The sequence below is a fragment of the Coregonus clupeaformis genome, chromosome 5 (assembly GCF_020615455.1).
Source record: "Coregonus clupeaformis isolate EN_2021a chromosome 5, ASM2061545v1, whole genome shotgun sequence".
Classification (NCBI taxonomy): Eukaryota; Metazoa; Chordata; class Actinopteri; order Salmoniformes; family Salmonidae; genus Coregonus; species Coregonus clupeaformis.
This window is the reverse complement of record NC_059196.1, coordinates 36,728,989-36,752,773: the sequence shown is the minus strand read 5'-3', so window position 1 is coordinate 36,752,773 and position 23,785 is coordinate 36,728,989. Positions and strand designations below refer to the sequence as shown.

The window sequence follows — 23,785 nt, the reverse complement described above, 5'->3', positions numbered from 1 at the left end:
CTACCATGCTACCACACCGTGCTACCCTACCGTGCTACCACACCGTGCTACCCTACCGTGCTACCACACTGTGCTACCCTACCATGCTACCACACCGTGCTACCCTACCATGCTACCACACCGTGCTACCCTACCGTGCTACCACACCGTGCTACCCTACCGTGCTACCACACCGTGCTACCACACTGTGCTACCACACCGTGCTACCCTACCATGCTACCACACCGTGCTACCCTACCATGCTACCACACCGTTCTACCCTACCATGCTACCACACCGTTCTACCCTACCATGCTACCACACTGTGCTACCACACCGTGCTATCCTACCATGCTACCACACCGTGCTACCCTACCATGCTACCACACCGTGCTACCACACTGTGCTACCCTACCGTGCTACCACACCGTGCTACCCTACCGTGCTACCACACCGTGCTACCACACTGTGCTACCACACCGTGCTACCCTACCATGCTACCACACCGTGCTACCCTACCATGCTACCACACCGTGCTACCCTACCATGCTACCACACCGTGCTACCCTACCATGCTACCACACCGTGCTACCCTACCATGCTACCACACCGTGCTACCCTACCATGCTACCACACTGTGCTACCCTACCATGCTACCACACCGTGCTACCCTACCGTGCTACCACACCGTGCTACCCTACCGTGCTACCACACTGTGCTACCCTACCATGCTACCACACCGTGCTACCCTACCATGCTACCACACCGTGCTACCCTACCATGTTACCACACCGTGCTACCCTACCGTGTTACAACACCGTGCTACCCTACCGTGCTACCACATCGTGCTACCCTACCATGCTACCACACCGTGCTACCCTACCATGCTACCACACCGTGCTACCCTACCATGCTACCACACCGTGCTACCCTACCATGCTACCACACTGTGCTACCCTACCATGCTACCACACTGTGCTACCCTACCATGCTACCACACCGTGCTACCCTACCGTGCTACCACACCGTGCTACCCTACCGTGCTACCACACCGTGCTACCCTACCATGCTACCACACCGTGCTACCCCACCATGCTACCCTACCATGCTACCACACCGTGCTACCCTACCATGCTACCACACCGTGCTACCCTACCATGCTACCACACCGTGCTACCCTACCATGCTACCACACCGTGCTACCCTACCATGCTACCCCACCATGCTACCACACCGTGCTACCCTACCATGCTACCACACCGTGCTACCCTACCATGCTACCACACCGTGCTACCCTACCATGCTACCACACCATGCTACCCCACCATGCTACCACACCGTGCTACCCTACCATGCTACCACACCGTGCTACCCTACCATGCTACCACACCGTGCTACCCTACCGTGCTACCACACCGTGCTACCCTACCATGCTACCACACCGTGCTACCCTACCATGCTACCACACCGTGCTACCCTACCATGCTACCACACCGTGCTACCACACCGTGCTACCCTACCATGCTACCCTACCATGCTACCACACCGTGCTACCCTACCATGCTACCACACTGTGCTACCCTACCATGCTACCACACCGTGCTACCCTACCATGTGTTGCTCTACACTGCTCTACTCCCTATCTAGTGTACTGTAGCTAGAAGCATTTCTACAGTCCTCTACTCCAGTGGTTCTCAACTGGTTTTGCCTGGGGACCCAAATTGAACAATGACTATTTGAGTCGCGACCCAATATTATGGACTGTTGATGATTACATTTTGTAATGTTGTATTGCAGCTGCCTTCTTGGGCAGGTTTCACTTGCAAAATAGACTCTGTCTCAATGGGCTACTATTATGGTATTAAAGAAAGTCATTACACAGCCATATTAACTGAGAAAACATGTATTATCAATTCAAGAGAATAAGCCATTTAATTAGGCGACCAGTTCAGGAGTGGGGTGTAATACATGATCAGACTCAGAACATGACATCAAAACCAGTCCATACCAGTGTTTAAAATAGAAAAAACAACAATCATTAAGAATTCTTAATCATCAATTACCATATGAATAATTTCACAACCTTTTTAAAGATGTATGTTTTTAACCAGTTCAATAAAATGTCATATGAATGTCAGAATTAATTAACAATAATAATTAACATAGTGAACAATAACTCATTAACCTGTTTATTTATTGTGTGTGTGTGTGTGTGTGTGTGTGTGAGTGTGTGTGTGTGTGTGTGTGTGTGTGTGTGTGTGTGTGTGTGTGTGTGTGTGTGTGTGTGAGTGTGAGTGTGAGTGTGAGTGTGTGTGTGTGTGTGTGTGTGTGTGTGTGTGTGTGTGTGTGTGTGTGTGTGGCCTATCATTGGGAAAGCTGGGGGTGTTTCTTCAGTTTGATCAGTTTATTGAATTCTGGGGTGATGGTTGACAGGTCAACTCGTAGCTGGCTGTCCAGTTAGTTTTCCATAGCAGAGAAGCCACTTCCACACGGATAGGTAGTGCTGAACGATAGCGAAGCCACTTCCACACGGATAGGTAGTGCTGAACGATAGAGAAGCCACTTCCACACGGATAGGTAGTGCTGAACGATAGAGAAGCCACTTCCACACGGATAGGTAGTGCTGAACGGTAGCGTTGGTTCTGATTGACAGGTGAGAGCAGGATACTCTCCCACTACGCTGCAACAGAACTGTGGCATTTCCGGGAAGCGCATGCTCAATCCGCGATCACATGACATCTCCACCAGCTGATCCTCTTCGTTGCTTGGCAACGTGACGCTTCCCATCTCCACTCGAAAGAGGTCGTCTCGTCTCCCTCGGGGAAGAAGTCACAAAACTTTCCCTGCAGCTTGACAAGATGCTGTTGAACGTTAAAAAAATTATAATCAGTGTGCCTCCGTGCGCTTTGTTGATCAGATTCTGAATCACAAAATCAGCATTGGGAAACATGTCAATCCTCCCGTTAGAAACATGATTTGGCCAAACGGTAAACTTCATCTTGAAGGTATCCTCTTTGTCCCTCTGTTAAAATAGATTGTGCCTCCCTCGTAATGACACATCGATTGTGCCCCCTCCCTTGCATTGACACATTGAGAGAATTCAGATGATTGTGCCCCCTCCCTTGCATTGACACATTGAGAGAATTCAGAGGATAGAGAATATACGGCAGGTAGGCAACCTGCTTCCGTTCGGCCAGAGGTGACTTGTTTTCCGAAAGAAACGCAGCAATCTCTGCTCGAAGCTCATAAAAGCGAACCAACACTTTACCCACGGAAAGCCAGCTCTGCATGATAAAGCACCTGCTGGTGCTCGCTCCCCATACTACATTTACGTCATTTAGCAGACGCTCTTATCCGGAGCGACTTACAAATTGGTGCATTCAACTTATGATAGCCAGTGGGACAACCACTTTTTTTCTTCTTTTTTTTTATGGGGGGGTGGGGGAGGGGGGGTAGAAGGATTGCTTTATACTATTCAAGGTATTCCTTTAAGAGGTAGGGTTTCAAGTGTCTCCGGAAGGTGGTCAGTGACTCCGCTGTCCTGGAGTCGTTGTGGAGCTTGTTCCACCAGAGCTGCAAATAGTTTTGACTGGGCTGAGCGGGAACTGTGCTTCTGTAGAGGTAGGGGGGCTAGCAGGCCAGAGGTGGATGAACGTAGTGCCCTCGTTTGGGTGTAGGGTCTGATCAGAGCCTGAAGGTAAAGAGGTGCCGTTCCCCTCACAGCTCCGTAGGCAAGCACCATGGTCTTGTAGTAGATGTGAGCCTCAACTGGAAGCCAGTGGAGTGTGCGGAGGAGCGGGGTGACGTGAGAGAACATGGGAAGGTTGAACACCAGACGGGCTGCAGCGTTCTGGATAAGTTGTAGGGGTTTAATGCCACAGGCAGGGAGCCCAGCCAACAGCGAGTTGCAGTAATCCAGACGGGAGATGACAAGTGCCTGGATTAGGACCTGTGCCGCTTCCTGTGTAAGGCAGGGTCGTACTCTGCGAATGTTGTAGAGCATGAACCTACAGGATCGGGTCATCGCCTTGATGTTAGCGGAGAACGACAGGGTGTTGTCCAGGGTCACGCCAAGTTTCTTTGCACTCTGGGAGGAGGACACAATGGAGTTGTGAACTGTGATGGCGAGATAATGGAGCGGGCAGTCCTTCCCCCGGGAGGAAGAGCAGCTCCGTCTTGCCGAGGTTCAGCTTGAGGTGGAGATCCGACATCCACACGGATATGTCTGCCAGACATGCAGAGATGCGATTTGCCACCTGGTTATGTGTCGTCCCTGCCTGGAAACACCTGCTTTTCATGGAAACTCTTTTTGATATAGTTGACACACTTGTTCACATCCCGTAGATCGTGGAGCTCAGGCACCATGTCCTTCGCTGCCTCCCTGTGTAGGAAGCAGTGGTTTCACGTCTCACTCGGTGCTCTCTCCAGGATCCGCTTTACTACCCCGGAGTGCTTTCCCTTCATGGCAGCTGCCCCATCAGTGGTCACACCGACGCACCCATCCCAGGCCAGTCCCACGGAGGTACATATCATATGTCACAGCCTCTGCGGTGACAAATCAGCACTAAAAAGGAACTGCTCCTCGATGATATTATCGCAGACGTGTCTGACATAAACCATTAGAATTGCATGAATTGCCACATCTGTGGATTCATCAAGCGGCATTGCGTGATGGCCATTTGCACTGATGCGCTCTGATGTCTGGAGCGTTATGTCCTCAGACATGTCCTGGATTCTCCTCCTCATGGTGTCATTGGATAGGTGGTATGGTTTTAAGTTTGTTGGCGGCTGACTCCCCCAAGATTTCAGTGCACATATCAATCACAATATTGACTGGCTTTCATCAGGCTGCCCACTCAAGAGAAAGCTTCAAACTGTAATAAGTGTAATAAATAATGTGGAAATTGAGCAAGTTGAGGTGACTAAACTGCTTGGAGTAACCCTGGATTGTAAACTGTCATGGTCAAAACATATTGATACAACAGTAGCTAAGATGGGGAGAAGTCTGTCTATAATAAAGCGCTGCTCTGCCTTCTTAACAGCACTATCAACAAGGCAGGTCCTACAGGCCCTAGTTTTGTCGCACCTGGACTACTGGTCAGTCGTGGGGTCACGGATGGCCCTTGGATGTACACAGAGAGCAAACATTAATAATATGCATGTCAATCTCTCCTGGCTCAAAGTGGAGGAGAGATTGACTTCATCACTACTTGCATTTGTGAGAGGTGTTGACATGTTGAATGCACCGAGCTGTCTGTTTGAACTACTGGCGCACAGCTCGGTCACCCATGCATATCCCACAAGACATGCCACCAGAGGTCTCTTCACAGTCCCCAAGTCCAGAACAGACTATGGGAGGTGCACAGTACTACAAAAACAGATAAAAATACACCTTATGGAACAGCGGGGACTGTGAAGCAACACAAACACAGACACATGCATACAAACACACTATACACACATGTACACATGGATTTTGTGTTGTAGATATGTGGTAGTAGAGTAGAGGCCTGAGGGCACACACTTAGTGTGCTGTGAAATCTGTGAATGTATTGTAATTTTGCTGGACCCCAGGAAGAGTAGCTGCTGCCTTGGCAGGAACTAATGGGGATCCATAATAAACCCCAGGAAGAGTAGCTGCTGCCTTGGCAGGAACTAATGGGGATCCATAATAAACCCCAGGAAGAGTAGCTGCTGCCTTGGCAGGAACTAACGGGGATCCATAATAAATACAAATACAAAATGCAGCAGGGAGTATGAGATCCTCTGCAATGCGCCACAATGCCCAAAGTGCCTTTTCTTGTACCGTGCAAACGTTCTTCAATTATCTGGATATTTACATTATTTATTTTTTAAAGTCAGCTGTCTTTTCTTTGTGTCTTGGATGCTTGGTGTCCAGATGCCTTTTAATTTAGGAGGGTTTCATTAGCTAAAAGCTCTACAGGATAGTCTGAGGATATAACTACAGAGGTAATATGTCTAGTGAGCTCCTTTAACATCAGAGCATTGTCAGGTTCTTTCTCCACTTGTCTATTGTCCATTATGATGTAGATGTAAGTGATTATGTGACCGCAGACAGAGGAAAGATCACATGATCTCTAGGAAAATGAACCACAACTGAACAATGCATTTCACTGAGATGCATCCTCAGCCAAGAATAGTCTGGCTTTGATGCTTTTACATTTGTATATGGATTGTCCATAGTGGTTTAGAAATGTATTTCAACTCAACAATTAAAATTCAATAATGAAAGTTTTGCCTTGTGTACAATCTCAACCTATTTGTTGTTCAGGCTATGTAAATAAATGGAATAGTTTCTGTCTTTAGGGAACCAGTCAGTCCTACAGATTGGCAGATGCAAATGGTGCAGTTCCTCATATTCTTACACTGTATAATAACGCGTACGTCTGTGGTTGTTGCAATAATAAGATTACATAAATATTGATCTCCTTACATGAGTTTCATATCACAAAGGGAAAGGATAGGTCAGTAGAAACATGAGAGGACAATATATATTACCTCTCCTCAATAGATATTTCCTCTCCTCAATAGATATTTCCTCTCCTCAATAGATATTAACTCTCCTCAATAGATATTAACTCTCCTCAATAGATATTACCTCTCCTCAATAGATATTAACTCTCCTCAATAGATATTAACTCTCCTCAATAGATATTAAGTCTCCTCAATAGATATTTCCTCTCCTCAATAGATATTAACTCTCCTCAATAGATATTAACTCTCCTCAATAGATATTTCCTCTCCTCAATAGATATTTCCTCTCCTCAATAGATATTTCCTCTCCTCAATAGATATTACCTCTCCTGTCACGCCCTGGCTCTGGGGACTCTTAAATGTTGAGCCAGGGTGTGGATTTTCTATGTTTAGTTTTCTATGTGTTTCGTTCTAGATCGTTTATTTCTATGTTGGCCAGGGTGGTTCCCAATCAGAGACAGCTGTAGCTCGTTGTCTCTGATTGGGGACAATACTTTGGCAGCCTGTTGGCACTAGTCTTTGTGGGATCTTGTTCCATAGAGGTTTGTGTATAACCTAGGACTTCACGTTTCGTTTGTTGTTTTGTTCGGGTCAGTACTGAATAAAGTATGTACGCTTATCACGCTGCGCCTTGGTCCGCTTCATCTGTCGACGATCGTGACATCTCCTCAATAGATATTTCCTCTCCTCAATAGATATTTCCTCTCCTCAATAGATATTAACTCTCCTCAATATATATTAACTCTCCTCAATAGATATTTCCTCTCCTCAATAGATATTACCTCTCCCCAATAGAAATTAACTCTCCTCAATAGATATTTCCTCTCCTCAATAGATATTAACTCTCCTCAATAGATATTACCTCTCCTCAATAGATATTTCCTCTCCTCAATATATATTTCCTCTCCTCAATAGATATTACCTCTCCTCAATAGATATTTCCTCTCCTCAATAGATATTTCCTCTCCTCAATAGATATTTCCTTTCCTCAATAGATATTTCCTCTCCTCAATACCCTATCCTGCTTTTTATACTTTATTTATTTATTTATTTGTGTCACTGCATGTGTCCCAAATGTTACCCTATTCCCTATGGCTTCTGGTCCCTGTGGCGTCATTTAGACAACAGGAGAGGCCATTGATGAGCTAAACAGGTATACTGTAGGATGTTCATTTGATCACCCTGTTGCAGGATAACTTTCTTGCAATGCAGGACATTTTAAACTTGTAGTGTATTTGAGGTTGAAAAAGGCTTCTGAAGTCTGTAATTTCCACGGAGGCCTTCCATTCCTCCACTCTGGTGGCAGCTTGTTAGCCTGGGTAGTGTTCAGTAGAGCACATTGTAGCAAATGTTTTGCAACCGAACACAAAGATCTCTAATTGGACAAGTTAAGGTAGTACCTCACCATTTCGAACATGATTTCCCCCTACCGAACATTACTTAGGTTTCACATAGCGAGCTGTTCCAGATAATGGGTTAGCTTCAAAATACACTGATGATATCCATAAAGCTGGCAGGTTAGCCTCCTGAGAATGATTACATTTAAAACGTTTATTCTCTCTTTTTGTGGGTGGAGACCCCCTACCCTTCATATGGCTTCAAAATGTGTGTCTATAATATGAATATTTCCTCTATAACTCTCCAGCTTTTCTTCTCACAGCATGAGCCCTTTCATATTTTTATTGAGTACTTTTTCTTTGATCTCTCTTGTCTTTGGAGAGCTGAGTTAGCTAGCCCCTGCGCAACACACAGTGAAACTGGTCAACATGCTGCTCCATGTGTCACTCTGGTTTAGCGCAATACGGACTGACAAGTCTAACCCTGCTAACAATAATGAGTCGTTAGGACTTCCTCGGGATGGTCAGAACGTTGTGTCATGGTCCCCTGGAGGTTCCCGACTAACTGGGAACTATACAATACCTCCAGGGGACCATGATGACACAACGTCCCAAGAACGTCCTAAAAAACGTCCTTGGGAACATCCCTGGGACGAACGGGAAACTAGAAAAAGCTCCCCCAGAGAACGTTCCCTTGAGACCATCACACGATGTCCTAAGGACTAGTAAAATGAACGTAATGAGAACGTCCTACAAAGGCCCTGACATGGTCCTCAGTGACGTCATGGGAACTTACAGGGAACTAGAAAAAGGTCCCCCAGAGAACGTTCTTCATGTCGTCACGCCGAAACCCTTAAGGGACCTAATGGGAACATCGCCGAATGTCCACAGGATGTCCCTTGTTTGCTGGGAACACTCACCATTATTAAATAGTGTGTGTGTGTTTGAGTGTGTGTGTGTGTGTGTGTGTGTGTGTGTGTGTGTGTGTGTGCGTCAACTTATCCTTCAAACCCCTGTGTCTCTCAGAACCCAGTTGGAAACTTGTTGGAAACTGACTCAATGGCTTCTTCAAAGATCTCTCAGAACATTCAGGGGGTTACATTCAGAACATACAGGGTGTTACATTCAGAGTGTTACATTCAGAGTGTTACATTCAGAGTGTTACATTCAGAGTGTTACATTCAGGGGGTTACATTCAGAGTGTTACATTCAGAGTGTTACATTCAGGGTGTTACATTCAGAACATACAGGGTGGTACATTCAGAACATACAGGGGGTTACATTCAGAACATACAGAGTGTTACATTCAGAACATACAGGGTGTTACATTCAGGGTGGTACATTCAGAACATACAGGGTGGTACATTCAGAACATACAGGGGGTTACATTCAGAACATACAGGGGGTTACATTCAGAACATACAGGGGGTTACATTCAGAACATACAGGGGGTTACATTCAGAACATACAGAGTGTTACATTCAGAACATACAGGGTGTTACATTCAGGGTGGTACATTCAGAACATACAGGGTGGTACATTCAGAACATACAGGGGGTTACATTCAGAACATACAGGGGGTTACATTCAGAACATACAGGGTGTTACATTCAGAACATACAGGGTGTTACATTCAGAACATACAGGGGGTTACATTCAGAACATACAGGGGGTTACATTCAGAACATACAGGGGGTTACATTCAGAACATACAGGGGGTACATTCTGTGGTCACCTAATCTGAAGTACAGTTCAGACTCCTATTTTGTAGTAAGTACTGGCATGCATTTAGCCTTGTCCTGCTGGGTGTAAATCTGTAGGAAAATCTAAAGTGAACACGTTTGAAATGATCACAGGATGAGGACTGTGAAATACTATAATTGAAGCTTAGCCACATCTTATCCTACAGAACTAAATATGTGATTGACTAACTAAGTTGTCATTTTCTCAGCTATGATGATTGACTAACTCAGTTGAATGGGCTATATGTGGAGGGCAGCCATAATATTATTGAGCTACATTCATTATGGTTTACTATGAAATACTACCTCTGGTGAAGATGGATTCATCCTTCAAATGCTACAGTGTACTTATGTTCTGCCTGAAGCCACTATGATCATTTGTTTTAGATCAAATGTAGTGTGACACTTGTTAGCAGAAACACAGTCGACAGGGAGGTGACTGCATTCTGCAGTAGACTACATTTCATCTTGATTTTTCCTTAATATGTCTGAACTGCAGAAACAAATACAATCCTACATGGCACCCTATTCCATATTTAGTGCACTGGGTCCTGGTCAAAGCTAGTGCGCTACTGTTGCACTATATGGGGAATAGGGTGTTATTTTGGGCCGCGGACCCAGGTCTCTAATCACAGCACAGTATATCACCGTAAAGCATAATCACCTAACACTTCCAGTAGCGTTGTAAACACTCAGGTACCAAGTGATGGCTGTTGGGATTAAAGAGCTAGTCTCACCCGTCATCAGGGTCGTCTTCATTAGTGCAAAACATAGCAAAATGTTTTACAACAGAAAGCGGAAAACAAGCGTTTCATATTGGACACGTCAGTAATCCCTCCCTGTTTTAGTCCGTTTTCCTCTGTTTGGTGCCTGGTGAATATACAGCGGCGTGAAAAAGTATTTGCCCCCTTTCTGATTTTCTCTATTTGTGCATGTTTTTGATACTGAATGTTATCAGATCTTCAACCAAAACCTAATATTAGATAAAGGGAACCTGAATTTAAAAATAACCCCCCAAAAATGATACTTATTATATTTATTTTATTAACAAAGTTATGCAACACCCAACTCCCCTGTGTGAAAAAGTACTTGCCCCCTTACACTCAATAACTGGTTGTGCCACCTTTAGCTGCAATAACTCCAACCAAACACTTCCTGTAGTTGTTGATCAGTCTCTCACGTCGCTGTGGAGGAATTTTGGCCCACTCTTCCATGCAGAACTGCTTTAACTCAGCGACATTTGTGGGTTTTCAAGCATGAACTGCTAGTTTCAAGTCCTGCCACAACATCTCAATCGTGTTTAGGTCTAGACTTTGACTAGGCCATTACAAAACTTCAGATGTGTTGCTTTTTAACCATTTCCATGTAGACTCGATTGTGTGTTTTGGATCATTGTCTTGCTGCATGACCCAGCTGCGCTTCAGCTTCAGCTCACAGACGGATGGTCTGACATTCTCCTGTAGAATTCTCTGATACAGAGCAGAATTCATGGTTCCTTCTATTAAGGCAAGTCGTCCAGGTCCTGAGGCAGCAAAACATCCCCAAACCGTCACACCACCACCACCATGCTTGACCTTTGGTATGATGTTCTTACTGTGGAATGCAGTGTTTGGTTTTCACCAGACAAAATGGGACCCATCTCATATTTAATTGTGTTATTTGTAATCTCAGGTTCCCTTGATCTAATATTAGGTTTTGGTTGAAGATCTGATAACATTCAGTATCAAACATATGCAAAATTAGAGAAAATTAGGAAGGGGGCAAATACTTTTTCACAGCACTGTAACCCAGGTTTTTGTGGAAATTAAACAAGCTGGTACTAAGCTTTGAAAGGGTAAGGCCCAAGTTAGGTATTGTAATTGTCTTAAACTCAGAGAAATGTAAGTTATATTCTCTCTGCTTGGTAGAATAACTGTGAAAATCAGAATTCAGTTAAATTGCGTCTTGATGTTTGACATGAAACTCAAACATCATCACAACTTAATTTCCATGAGATGATGAGACGTAGCTTGTTGTTATGTCTCACGTGAAGGCTGAGTTTACAGAAAGAACACAGACTCAAGCCTGTCTCTTCAAGCATAGATAAAATCGACCTTTACAAGCAATTTACATGTTGAGGTAGAAAAACCTGCCTCACTTGGATGTGGGTCCATAAATGGCAGAGTGCCACTGAACTGTAGACTAGGGAGAATCCTAAATGCCACCCTCTTTCCTAAATAGTGCACTACATTTAACCGGAGCCCTGTGGAATAGGGTGCGATTTGGGACACAGGCCTACACAGATTGCAGAATGTTAATGTGATTGGTCACTTGAGTAGAGGAGCCATGTCTTGTGTCCTTATACATGATGTCATCATAGCTTTATGTAGAAACGATCAATCTACATATTGATCTGTCTTTGTTTTCTGAAAATCAAAGCCCTCAGAGGCAACCAACTGAAAGTGATACAGTGTTTCTTGTGGCAAGATGTTGTAGTGTATTAGGATTATGTATTTGTTAATGTTTTTTCATGTGGAACTGAAAAACTGTTTATGTTAGTTCAAAAGTAGCCGTTTGTGGGGTGACGCCCCAGGGGAGACTGGTGATTGGACGAAAGAGGGAGCCACCCATCTTTTTGCATTGTTTATAAGTATATGCTGGACGGAGAAGAAGTCAGAGCAGCCATTACAATTCGAGGACACTGCTCTCCGGGTCTCATGACGCCTGTAAATCATGCTGAAAGCTTGTGATACGAATAAACTTATGATCAAAGGTTCAGTATGAGCGGACTCCTTTGTTTATCAGCAATAATTGCCAGCATTTACTCGATACGACAATGTAGATATGTTGTTTGTGTTTTCAGTTAGGCGTGTGTATTGTATAAGAGTTCAACAATGCTGTTAGCAGTGCTGGTCGTTCTGAGGTACGTGAATTACAAGGACCGTCCTTAGACATCCCAATATTCAAGGACCGTCCTTAGACATCCCAATATTCAAGGACCGTCCTTAGACATCCCAATATTCAAGGACCGTCCTTAGACATCCCTATATTCAAGGACCGTCCTTAGACATCCATATAACAAAGGGCCACACACATTGTCCTGAGGCCTCTTGGTTGTAGAATATATACTGGACAGCACAGAGAACCTATTAAACTATATTCAATGATTTCTATATATTTTATATGTAATTCTATATTCTATATGTTTACATTTACATTTTAGTCATTTAGCAGACGCTCTTATCCAGAGCGATTTACAGTTAGTGAGTGCATACATTATTATTTTTTAATTTCTTCATACTGGCCCCCCATGGGAATCGAACCCACAACCCTGGCGTTGCAAACGCCATGCTCTACCAACTGAGCTACATCCTTGCCGGCCATTCCCTCCCCTACCCTGGATGACGCTGGGCCAATTGTGCGCCGCCCCATGGGTCTCCCGGTCATGGCCGGCTACGACAGAGCCTGGATCCTATATGTAATATGTAATTTATTTTATATGTAATTCTATATTCTATATGTAATATATTCTATACTGTACAGTAGCTATGGCCTGGATGGCCCCTGGAAGGCCCCTAGATGGCCCCTAGATGGCCCCTGGATGGCCCCTGGATGGCCCCTGGATGGCCCCTAGATGGCCCCTGGATGGCCCCTAGATGGCCCCTGGATGGCCCCTGGATGGCCCCTAGATGGCCCCTGGATGGCCCCTGGATGGCCCCTAGATGGCCCCTGGATGGCCCCTAGATGGCCCCTGTGTCTGTGTTGAGTGTCTGTCAGCCCTGGGGACAAGAGTTACAGCTCTAATTCTCTGTATAGGCACCCTATTCCCTGTATAGGCACCCTATTCCCTGTATAGGCACCCTATTCCCTGTATAGGCACCCTATTCCCTGTATAGGGTGTCATTTGAGACACACGCAAGGAAGCAGAGAGCCAATGGAATGGTGTCTACTCTAAGCATCAATCAATATGTTGAATTGATCTCTGACCTGAGTCAACAGATCTTGTATAGACTAACCAGGGGTGTGTCCCTATAAAGGGTTGTTGATGACCCAGGCCAGACACACAGTAGAATGGCAAACTGTGGAATTTGGCTAATTTTGTTGGTTCACGCACAGATGATAGATCGTTAGACATTGATTTAAAAATGATTAGTGTCTGGCAGCTGTACGACTGGGTTGCCGAGAGACATAACGCACCTCGTTACAACAACATAACACACCTCGTTACAACAACATAACGCACCTCGTTACAACAACATAACGCACCTCGTTACAACAACATAACGCACCTCGTTACAACAACATAACGCACCTCGTTACAACAACATAACGCACCTTGTTACAGCAACATAACACACCTTGTTACAACAACATAACGCACCTTGTTACAACAACATAACGCACCTCGTTACAACAACATAACGCACCTCGTTACAACAACATAACGCACCTCGTTACAACAACATAACGCACCTCGTTACAACAACATAACGCACCTCGTTACAACAACATAACGCACCTCGTTACAACAACATAACGCACCTCGTTACAACAACATAACGCACCTCGTTACAGCAACATAACGCACCTCGTTACAACAACATAACGCACCTCGTTACAACAACATAACTCACCTCGTTACAACAACATAACGCACCTCGTTACAACAACATAACGCACCTCGTTACAACAACATAACGCACCTTGTTACAACAACATAACGCACCTCGTTACAACAACATAACGCACCTCGTTACAACAACATAACGCACCTTGTTACAACAACATAACGCACCTTGTTACAACAACATAACTCACCTCGTTACAACAACATAACGCACCTCGTTACAACAACATAACGCACCTCGTTACAGCAACATAACGCACCTCGTTACAACAACATAACGCACCTCGTTACAACAACATAACGCACCTCGTTACAACAACATAACGCACCTCGTTACAACAACATAACGCACCTTGTTACAGCAACATAACGCACCTCGTTACAACAACATAACGCACCTCGTTACAGCAACATTACGCACCTCGTTACAACAACATAACGCACCTCGTTACAACAACATAACGCACCTCGTTACAACAACATAACGCACCTCGTTACAACAACATAACGCACCTCGTTACAACAACATGACGCACCTCGTTACAACAACATAACGCACCTTGTTACAACAACATAACGCACCTCGTTACAACAACATAACGCACCTCGTTACAACAACATAACGCACCTCGTTACACCAACATAACGCACCTCGTTACAAAAACATAACGCACCTCGTTACAACAACATAACGCACCTTGTTACAACAACATAACGCACCTCGTTACAACAACATAACGCACCTCGTTACAACAACATAACGCACCTCGTTACAACAACATAACGCACCTCGTTACAACAACATAACGCACCTCGTTACAACAACATAACGCACCTCGTTACAACAACATAACGCACCTCGTTACAACAACATAACGCACCTCGTTACAACAACATAACGCACCGCGTTACAACAACATAACGCACCTTGTTACAACAACATAACGCACCTTGTTACAACAACATAACGCACCTTGTTACAACAACATAACGCACCTCGTTACAACAACATAACGCACCTCGTTACAACAACATAACGCACCTCGTTACAACAACATAACGCACCTCGTTACAACAACATAACGCACCTCGTTACAACAACATAACGCACCTTGTTACAACAACATAACGCACCTCGTTACAACAACATAACGCACCTCGTTACAGCAACATAACGCACCTCGTTACAACAACATAACGCACCTTGTTACAACAACATAACGCACCTCGTTACAACAACATAACGCACCTCGTTACAACAACATAACGCACCTCGTTACAACAACATAAAGCACCTCATTACAACAACATAACGCACCTCGTTACAACAACATAACGCACCTCGTTACAACAACATAACGCACCTTGTTACAACAACATAACTCACCTCGTTACAACAACATAACGCACCTCGTTACAACAACATAACGCACCTCGTTACAGCAACATAACGCACCTCGTTACAGCAACATAACGCACCTCGTTACAACAACATAACGCACCTCGTTACAACAACATAATGCACCTCGTTACAACAACATAACGCACCTCGTTACAACAACATAATGCACCTCGTTACAACAACATAACGCACCTCGTTACAACAACATAACGCACTCGCTACAACAACATAACGCACCTCGTTACAACAACATAACGCACCTTGTTACAACAACATAACGCACCTCGTTACAACAACATAACGCACCTCGTTACAACAACATAACGCACCTCGTTACAACAACATAACGCACCTCGTTACAACAACATAACGCACCTTATTACAACAACATAACGCACCTTGTTACAACAACATAACGCACCTTGTTACAACAACATAACGCACCTTGTTACAACAACATAACGCACCTCGTTACAACAACATAACGCACCTCGTTACAACAACATAACGCACCTCGTTACAACAACATAACGCACCTCGTTACAACAACATAACGCACCTCGTTACAACAACATAACGCACCTCGTTACAACAACATAACGCACCTCGTTACAACAACATAACGCACCTCGTTACAACAACATAACGCACCTCGTTACAACAACATAACGCACCTCGTTACAACAACATAACGCACCTTGTTACAACAACATAACGCACCTTGTTACAACAACATAACGCACCTCGTTACAACAACATAACGCACCTCGTTACAGCAACATAACGCACCTCGTTACAACAACATAACGCACCTCGTTACAACAACATAACGCACCTCGTTACAACAACATAACGCACCTCGTTACAACAACATAACGCACCTTGTTACAACAACATAACGCACCTCGTTACAACAACATAACGCACCTCGTTACAACAACATAACGCACCTCGTTACAACAACATAACGCACCTTGTTACAACAACATAACGCACCTCGTTACAACAACATAACGCACCTCGTTACAACAACATAACGCACCTCGTTACAACAACATAACGCACCTCGTTACAACAACATAACGCACCTCGTTACAACAACATAACGCACCTTGTTACAACAACATAACGCACCTCGTTACAACAACATAACGCACCTCGTTACAACAACATAACGCACCTCGTTACAACAACATAACGCACCTTGTTACAACAACATAACGCACCTCGTTACAACAACATAACGCACCTCGTTACAACAACATAACGCACCTCGTTACAACAACATAACGCACCTCGTTACAGCAACATAACGCACCTCGTTACAACAACATAACGCACCTCGTTACAACAACATAACGCACCTCGTTACAACAACATAACGCACCTCGTTACAACAACATAACGCACCTCGTTACAACAACATAGCGCACCTCGTTACAACAACATAACGCACCTCGTTACAACAACATAACGCACCTTGTTACAACAACATAACGCACCTTGTTACAACAACATAACGCACCTCGTTACAACAACATAACGCACCTCGTTACAACAACATAACGCACCTTGTTACAACAACATAACGCACCTTGTTACAACAACATAACTCACCTCGTTACAACAACATAACGCACCTCGTTACAACAACATAACGCACCTCGTTACAGCAACATTACGCACCTTGTTACAACAACATAACGCACCTCGTTACAACAACATAACTCACCTCGTTACAACAACATAACGCACCTCGTTACAACAACATAACGCACCTCGTTACAGCAACATTACGCACCTTGTTACAACAACATAACGCACCTCGTTACAACAACATAACGCACCTCGTTACAACAACATAACGCACCTCGTTACAACAACATAACGCACCTCGTTACAACAACATAACGCACCTCGTTACAACAACATAACGCACCTCGTTACAACAACATAACGCACCTCGTTACAACAACATAACGCACCTCGTTACAACAACATAACGCACCTCGTTACAACAACATAACGCACCTCGTTACAGCAACATAACGCACCTCGTTACAACAACATAACGCACCTCGTTACAACAACATAACGCACCTTGTTACAACAACATAATGCACCTCGTTACAACAACATAACGCACCTCGTTACAACAACATAACGCACCTCGTTACAACAACATAACGCACCTCGTTACAACAACATAACGCACCTCGTTACAACAACATAACGCACCTCGTTACAACAACATAACGCACCTCGTTACAACAACATAACGCACCTCGTTACAACAACATAACGCACCTTGTTACAACAACATAACTCACCTCGTTACAACAACATAACACACCTCGTTACAACAACATAACGCACCTCGTTACAGCAACATTACGCACCTTGTTACAACAACATAACGCACCTCGTTACAACAACATAACGCACCTCGTTACAACAACATAACGCACCTCGTTACAGCAACATTACGCACCTTGTTACAACAACATAACGCACCTCGTTACAACAACATAACGCACCTCGTTACAACAACATAACGCACCTCGTTACAACAACATAACGCACCTCGTTACAACAACATAACGCACCTCGTTACAACAACATAACGCACCTCGTTACAACAACATAACGCACCTCGTTACAACAACATAACACACCTCGTTACAACAACATAACGCACCTCGTTACAACAACATAACGCACCTCGTTACAACAACATAACGCACCTCGTTACAACAACATAACGCACCTCGTTACAACAACATAACGCACCTCGTTACAACAACATAACGCACCTCGTTACAACAACATAACGCACCTCGTTACAACAACATAACGCACCTCGTTACAACAACATAACGCACCTCGTTACAACAACATAACGCACCTCGTTACAACAACATAACGCACCTCGTTACAACAACATAACGCACCTCGTTACAACAACATAACGCACCTCGTTACAACAACATATCGCACCTCGTTACAACAACATATCGCACCTCGTTACAACAACATAACGCACCTCGTTACAACAACATAACGCACCTTGTTACAACAACATAACGCACCTCGTTACAACAACATAACGCACCTTGTTACAACAACATAACGCACCTCGTTACAACAACATAACGCACCTCGTTACAACAACATAACGCACCTCGTTACAACATAACGCACCTCGTTACAACAACATAACGCACCTCGTTACAACAACATAACACACCTCATTACAACAACATAACGCACCTCGTTACAACAACATAACGCACCTCGTTACAACAACATAACGCACCGCGTTACAACAACATAACGCACCTTGTTACAACAACATAACGCACCTTGTTACAACAACATAACGCACCTCGTTACAACAACATAACGCACCTCGTTACAACAACATAACGCACCTCGTTACAACAACATAACGCACCTCGTTACAACAACATAACGCACCTCGTTACAACAACATAACGCACCTCGTTACAACAACATAACGCACCTCGTTACAACAACATAACGCACCTCGTTACAACAACATAACGCACCTAGTTACAACAACATAACGCACCTCGTTACAACAACATAACGCACCTCGTTACAACAACATAACGCACCTCGTTACAACAACATAACGCACCTTGTTACAACAACATAACGCACCTCGTTACAACAACATAACGCACCTTGTTACAACAACATAACGCACCTTGTTACAACAACATAACGCACCTCGTTACAACAACATAACGCACCTCGTTACAACAACATAACGCACCTCGTTACAACAACATAACGCACCTCGTTACAACAACATAACGCACCTTGTTACAACAACATAACGCACCTCGTTACAACAACATAACACACCTCGTTACAACAACATAACGCACCTTGTTACAACAACATAACGCACCTTGTTACAACAACATAACGCACCTCGTTACAACAACATAACGCACCTCGTTACAACAACATAACGCACCTCGTTACAACAACATAACGCACCTCGTTACAACAACATAACGCACCTTGTTACAACAACATAACGCACCTCGTTACAACAACATAACGCACCTCGTTACAACAACATAACGCACCTTGTTACAACAACATAACGCACCTTGTTACAACAACATAACGCACCTCGTTACAACAACATAACGCACCTTGTTACAACAACATAACGCACCTCGTTACAACAACATAACGCACCTCGTTACAACAACATAACGCACCTCGTTACAACAACATAACGCACCTCGTTACAACAACATAACGCACCTCATTACAACAACATAACGCACCTCGTTACAACAAGCGGCAGAATTTGGGAAACTCACCCCGGTTGTATGATACCACATATTTAACTGTGTAGAATAGCATTGTAAATAACTGTGACTGTGGGGACATCGATGCGCTAACTGTGTTAATATTGTTGTTGTGTCCTGGGGCAGATCTGGGGGCCTTCAGTTGGAGGACGAGAGGAGGCGTGTCTGTAAGGGAAGGACAAGGAGTGGTGCTCATGTGTACTCCACCCCCTCATTCACCAGGTAAGACCCTAACCCCTAACCCCTAACCCCTAACCCTCCTCATGTGTGCCCCTACACCTCATTCTCCAAGTAATATTTCCCAATCTCATCATATCTAGCACACCTATTAGGGCTAAACAGGAAAATGAGTGCATGTGTATTGTTACAATATCAATACTATCTCTGTATCAATACTATCTCTGTATCAATACTATATCTGTATCAATACTATCTCTGTATCAATACTATCTCTGTATCAATACTTATAGGCATCCTTTTTTCTATTGGAACTTATTGTATTGACCACAATATCAAAACGGATTAAATAAATAAACCAATAGGAGTTCAGTATTGCATTGCTTTTTCCCTTCTCTGACTGTACCGTAACTGAGACTGTGGAAACATGAGCTGCACCTTAAAATCCCAGGGGCTGGGTTCTACTAAGCTATAAGACGGTCATACCAAGGATCATTTAGCTATTTGATTTGGAATTTTAGGAACCCTGTAGGTATAAAAAATATATATATATACATTTTAGTCATTTAGCAGAAGCTCTTATGCAGAGCGACTTACAGTTAGTGAGTGCATACATTTTTCATACTGGCTCCCCGTGGGAATCGAACCCACAACCCTGGCATTGCAAGCGCCATGCTCTACCGACTGAGCTACAGGGGGCCTATATATATATATATATATATATATATATATATATATATACAGTGGGGAAAAAAAGTATTTAGTCAGCCACCAATTGTGCAAGTTCTCCCACTTAAAAAGATGAGAGAGGCCTGTAATTTTCATCATAGGTACACGTCAACTATGACAGACAAATTAAGAAAAAAAAATCCAGAAATTCACACTGTATGATTTTTAATGAATTTATTTGCAAATTATGGTGGAAAATAAGTATTTGGTCACCTACAAACAAGCACGATTTCTGGCTCTCACAGACCTTTAACTTCTTCTTTAAGAGGCTCCTCTGTCCTCCACTCATTACCTGTATTAATAGCACCTGTTTGAACTTGTTATCAGTATAAAAGACACCTGTCCACAACCTCAAACAGTCACACTCCAAACTCCACTATGGCCAAGACCAAAGAGCTGTCAAAGGACACCAGAAACAAAATTGTAGACCTGCACCAGGCTGGGAAGACTGAATCTGCAATAGGTGAGCAGCTTGGTTTGAAGAAATCAACTGTGGGAGCAATTATTAGGAAATGGAAGACATACAAGTCCACTGATAATCTCCCTCGATCTGGGGCTCCACGCAAGATCTCACCCCGTGGGGTCAAAATTATCACAAGAACGGTGAGCAAAAATCCCAGAACCACACAGGGGGACCTAGTGAATGACCTGCAGAGAGCTGGGACCAAAGTAACAAAGCCTACCATCAGTAACACACTACGCCGCTCAGGGACTCAAATCCTGCAGTTCCAGACGTGTCCCCCTGCTTAAGCCAGTACATGTCCAGGCCCGTCTGAAGTTTGCTAGAGTGCATTTGGATGATCCAGAAGAGGATTGGGAGAATGTCATATGGTCAGATGAAACCAAAATAGAACTTTTTGGTAAAAACTCAACTCGTCGTGTTTGGAGGACAAAGAATGCTGAGTTGCATCCAAAGAACACCATACCTACTGTGAAGCATGGGGGTGTAAACATCATGCTTTGGGGCTGTTTTTCTGCAAAGGGACCAGGACGACTGATCCGTGTAAAGGAAAGAATGAATGGGGCCATGTATCGTGAGATTTTGAGTGAAAACCTCCTTCCATCAGCAAGGGCATTGAAGATGAAACGTGGCTGGGTCTTTCAGCATGACAATGATCCCAAACACACTGCCCGGGCAACGAAGGAGTGGCTTCGTAAGAAGCATTTCAAGGTCCTGGAGTGGCCTAGCCAGTCTCCAGATCTCAACCCCATAGAAAATCTTTGAGGGAGTTGAAAGTTCGTGTTGCCCAGCGACAGCCCCAAAACATCACTGCTCTAGAGGAGATCTGCATGGAGGAATGGCCCAAAATAGTGTGTGAAAACCTTGTGAAGACTTACAGAAAACGTTTGACCTGTGTCATTGCCAACAAAGGGTATATAACAAAGTATTGAGAAACTTTTGTTATTGACCAAATACTTATTTTCCACCATAATTTGCAAATAAATTCATAAAAAAATCCTACAATGTGATTTTCTGGATTTTTTTCTTCTTATTTTGTCTGTCATAGTTGACGTGTACCTATGATGAAAATTAAAGGCCTCTCTCGTCTTTTTTAAGTGGGAGAACTTGCACAATTGGTGGCTGACTAAATACTTTTTTTCCCCACTGTTATATATATATATATATATATATATATATATATATATATATATAAATTATACATTATATATATATATATATATATAAATTATACATATATATATATATATATATATATATATATATATATATATATATATATATATATATATATATATATATATATATATATATATATATATATATATATATATGTATATACAAAAATGATGATGAAACATTGCATTTGGCCATATTGTGATTAGCCCATAGAAACACCATGAATAACATGGAAAAACTGATAGTCACAAAATACATCTAAAGGAAATATGTTCTGAGAGATAGAAGAAATCAGGAAATAATTTTGACTGAATGTAAAAATTAAACAATTGCACTAAAGTACTTCCATATACACTGAGTGTACAAAACATTAAGAACACCTGCTCTTTCCATGACAGACTGACGAGGTGAATCCAGGTGAAAGCTATGATCCCTTATTGATGTCACTTGTTAAATCCACTTCAATCAGTGTAGATGAAGGGGAGGAGACAGGTTAAAGAAGGATTTTTAAGCCTTGAGACAATTGAGACATGGATTGTGTATGTGTGCCATTCAGAGGGTGAATGGGCAAGACAAAATATTTAAGTGCATTTGAACGGGGTATGGTAGTAGGTGCCAGGCTCACCGGTTTGTGTCAACAACTGCAACGCTGCTGGGTTTTTCACGCTCAACAGTTTCCCCTGTGTAACAAAAATGCTCCACCACCCAAAGGACATCCAGTCAACTTGACACAACTATTGGAAGCATTGGAGTCAACATGGGCCAGCATCCCTGTGGAATGCTTTCGACACCTTGTAGAGTCCATGCCACGATGAATTAAGGCTGTTGTGAGGGCAAAGGGGGGACGGGGGGTTGAAACTCAATATTAGGAAGGTGTTCTTAATGTTTTGTAAACGGGTTACCTTCAGAAGAGTCTTCTGCGGCTTGTGGGCGTCGCAAACGTGTTCGTGAGAGTCTTACATTTCGATAGTGGGGAAATATTTGTTTGTAGCCCAAACCGTTCGGACGCTACAGACAGAAGTTGACACATCGGCAATATCGACTTCATCTCTAGCTTAAACAGCTTAAACTTAAATAAATACATCTTACACTTTAAATAACACTTAAATCTCTAGCTTAAACAAATGGATTTTAACGGGGATTGTTTTATTATGCTAATTCAATTTTCAGCGCAATTGCTACATCCATTTTTGAACGTTTTAATTAATTAACTATACCCATTGATTCATGAATAATATAACTTATAAATGCCTCATGACCTTAGTTCAACTCTCGTACCCCGTCAGAACCTAAAATATAAGCTTGTTTTACTTCAATGTTTGTAAAC

The 23,785-nt window shown here is 43.4% G+C and overlaps 1 protein-coding gene across 1 annotated transcript in view; it reads left to right on the top strand.

The window, feature by feature from the left end:
* cntn5 (contactin 5) overlaps positions 1-23,785 on the top strand; it is a 542,763-nt gene that overhangs the window by 231,155 nt on the left and 287,823 nt on the right. Inside the window, exon 6 of the mRNA XM_041876697.2 lies at positions 20,040-20,135. Within this exon, the coding sequence (XP_041732631.1) occupies positions 20,040-20,135 (96 nt within the window). The remainder of the gene's footprint in view (positions 1-20,039; positions 20,136-23,785) is intronic.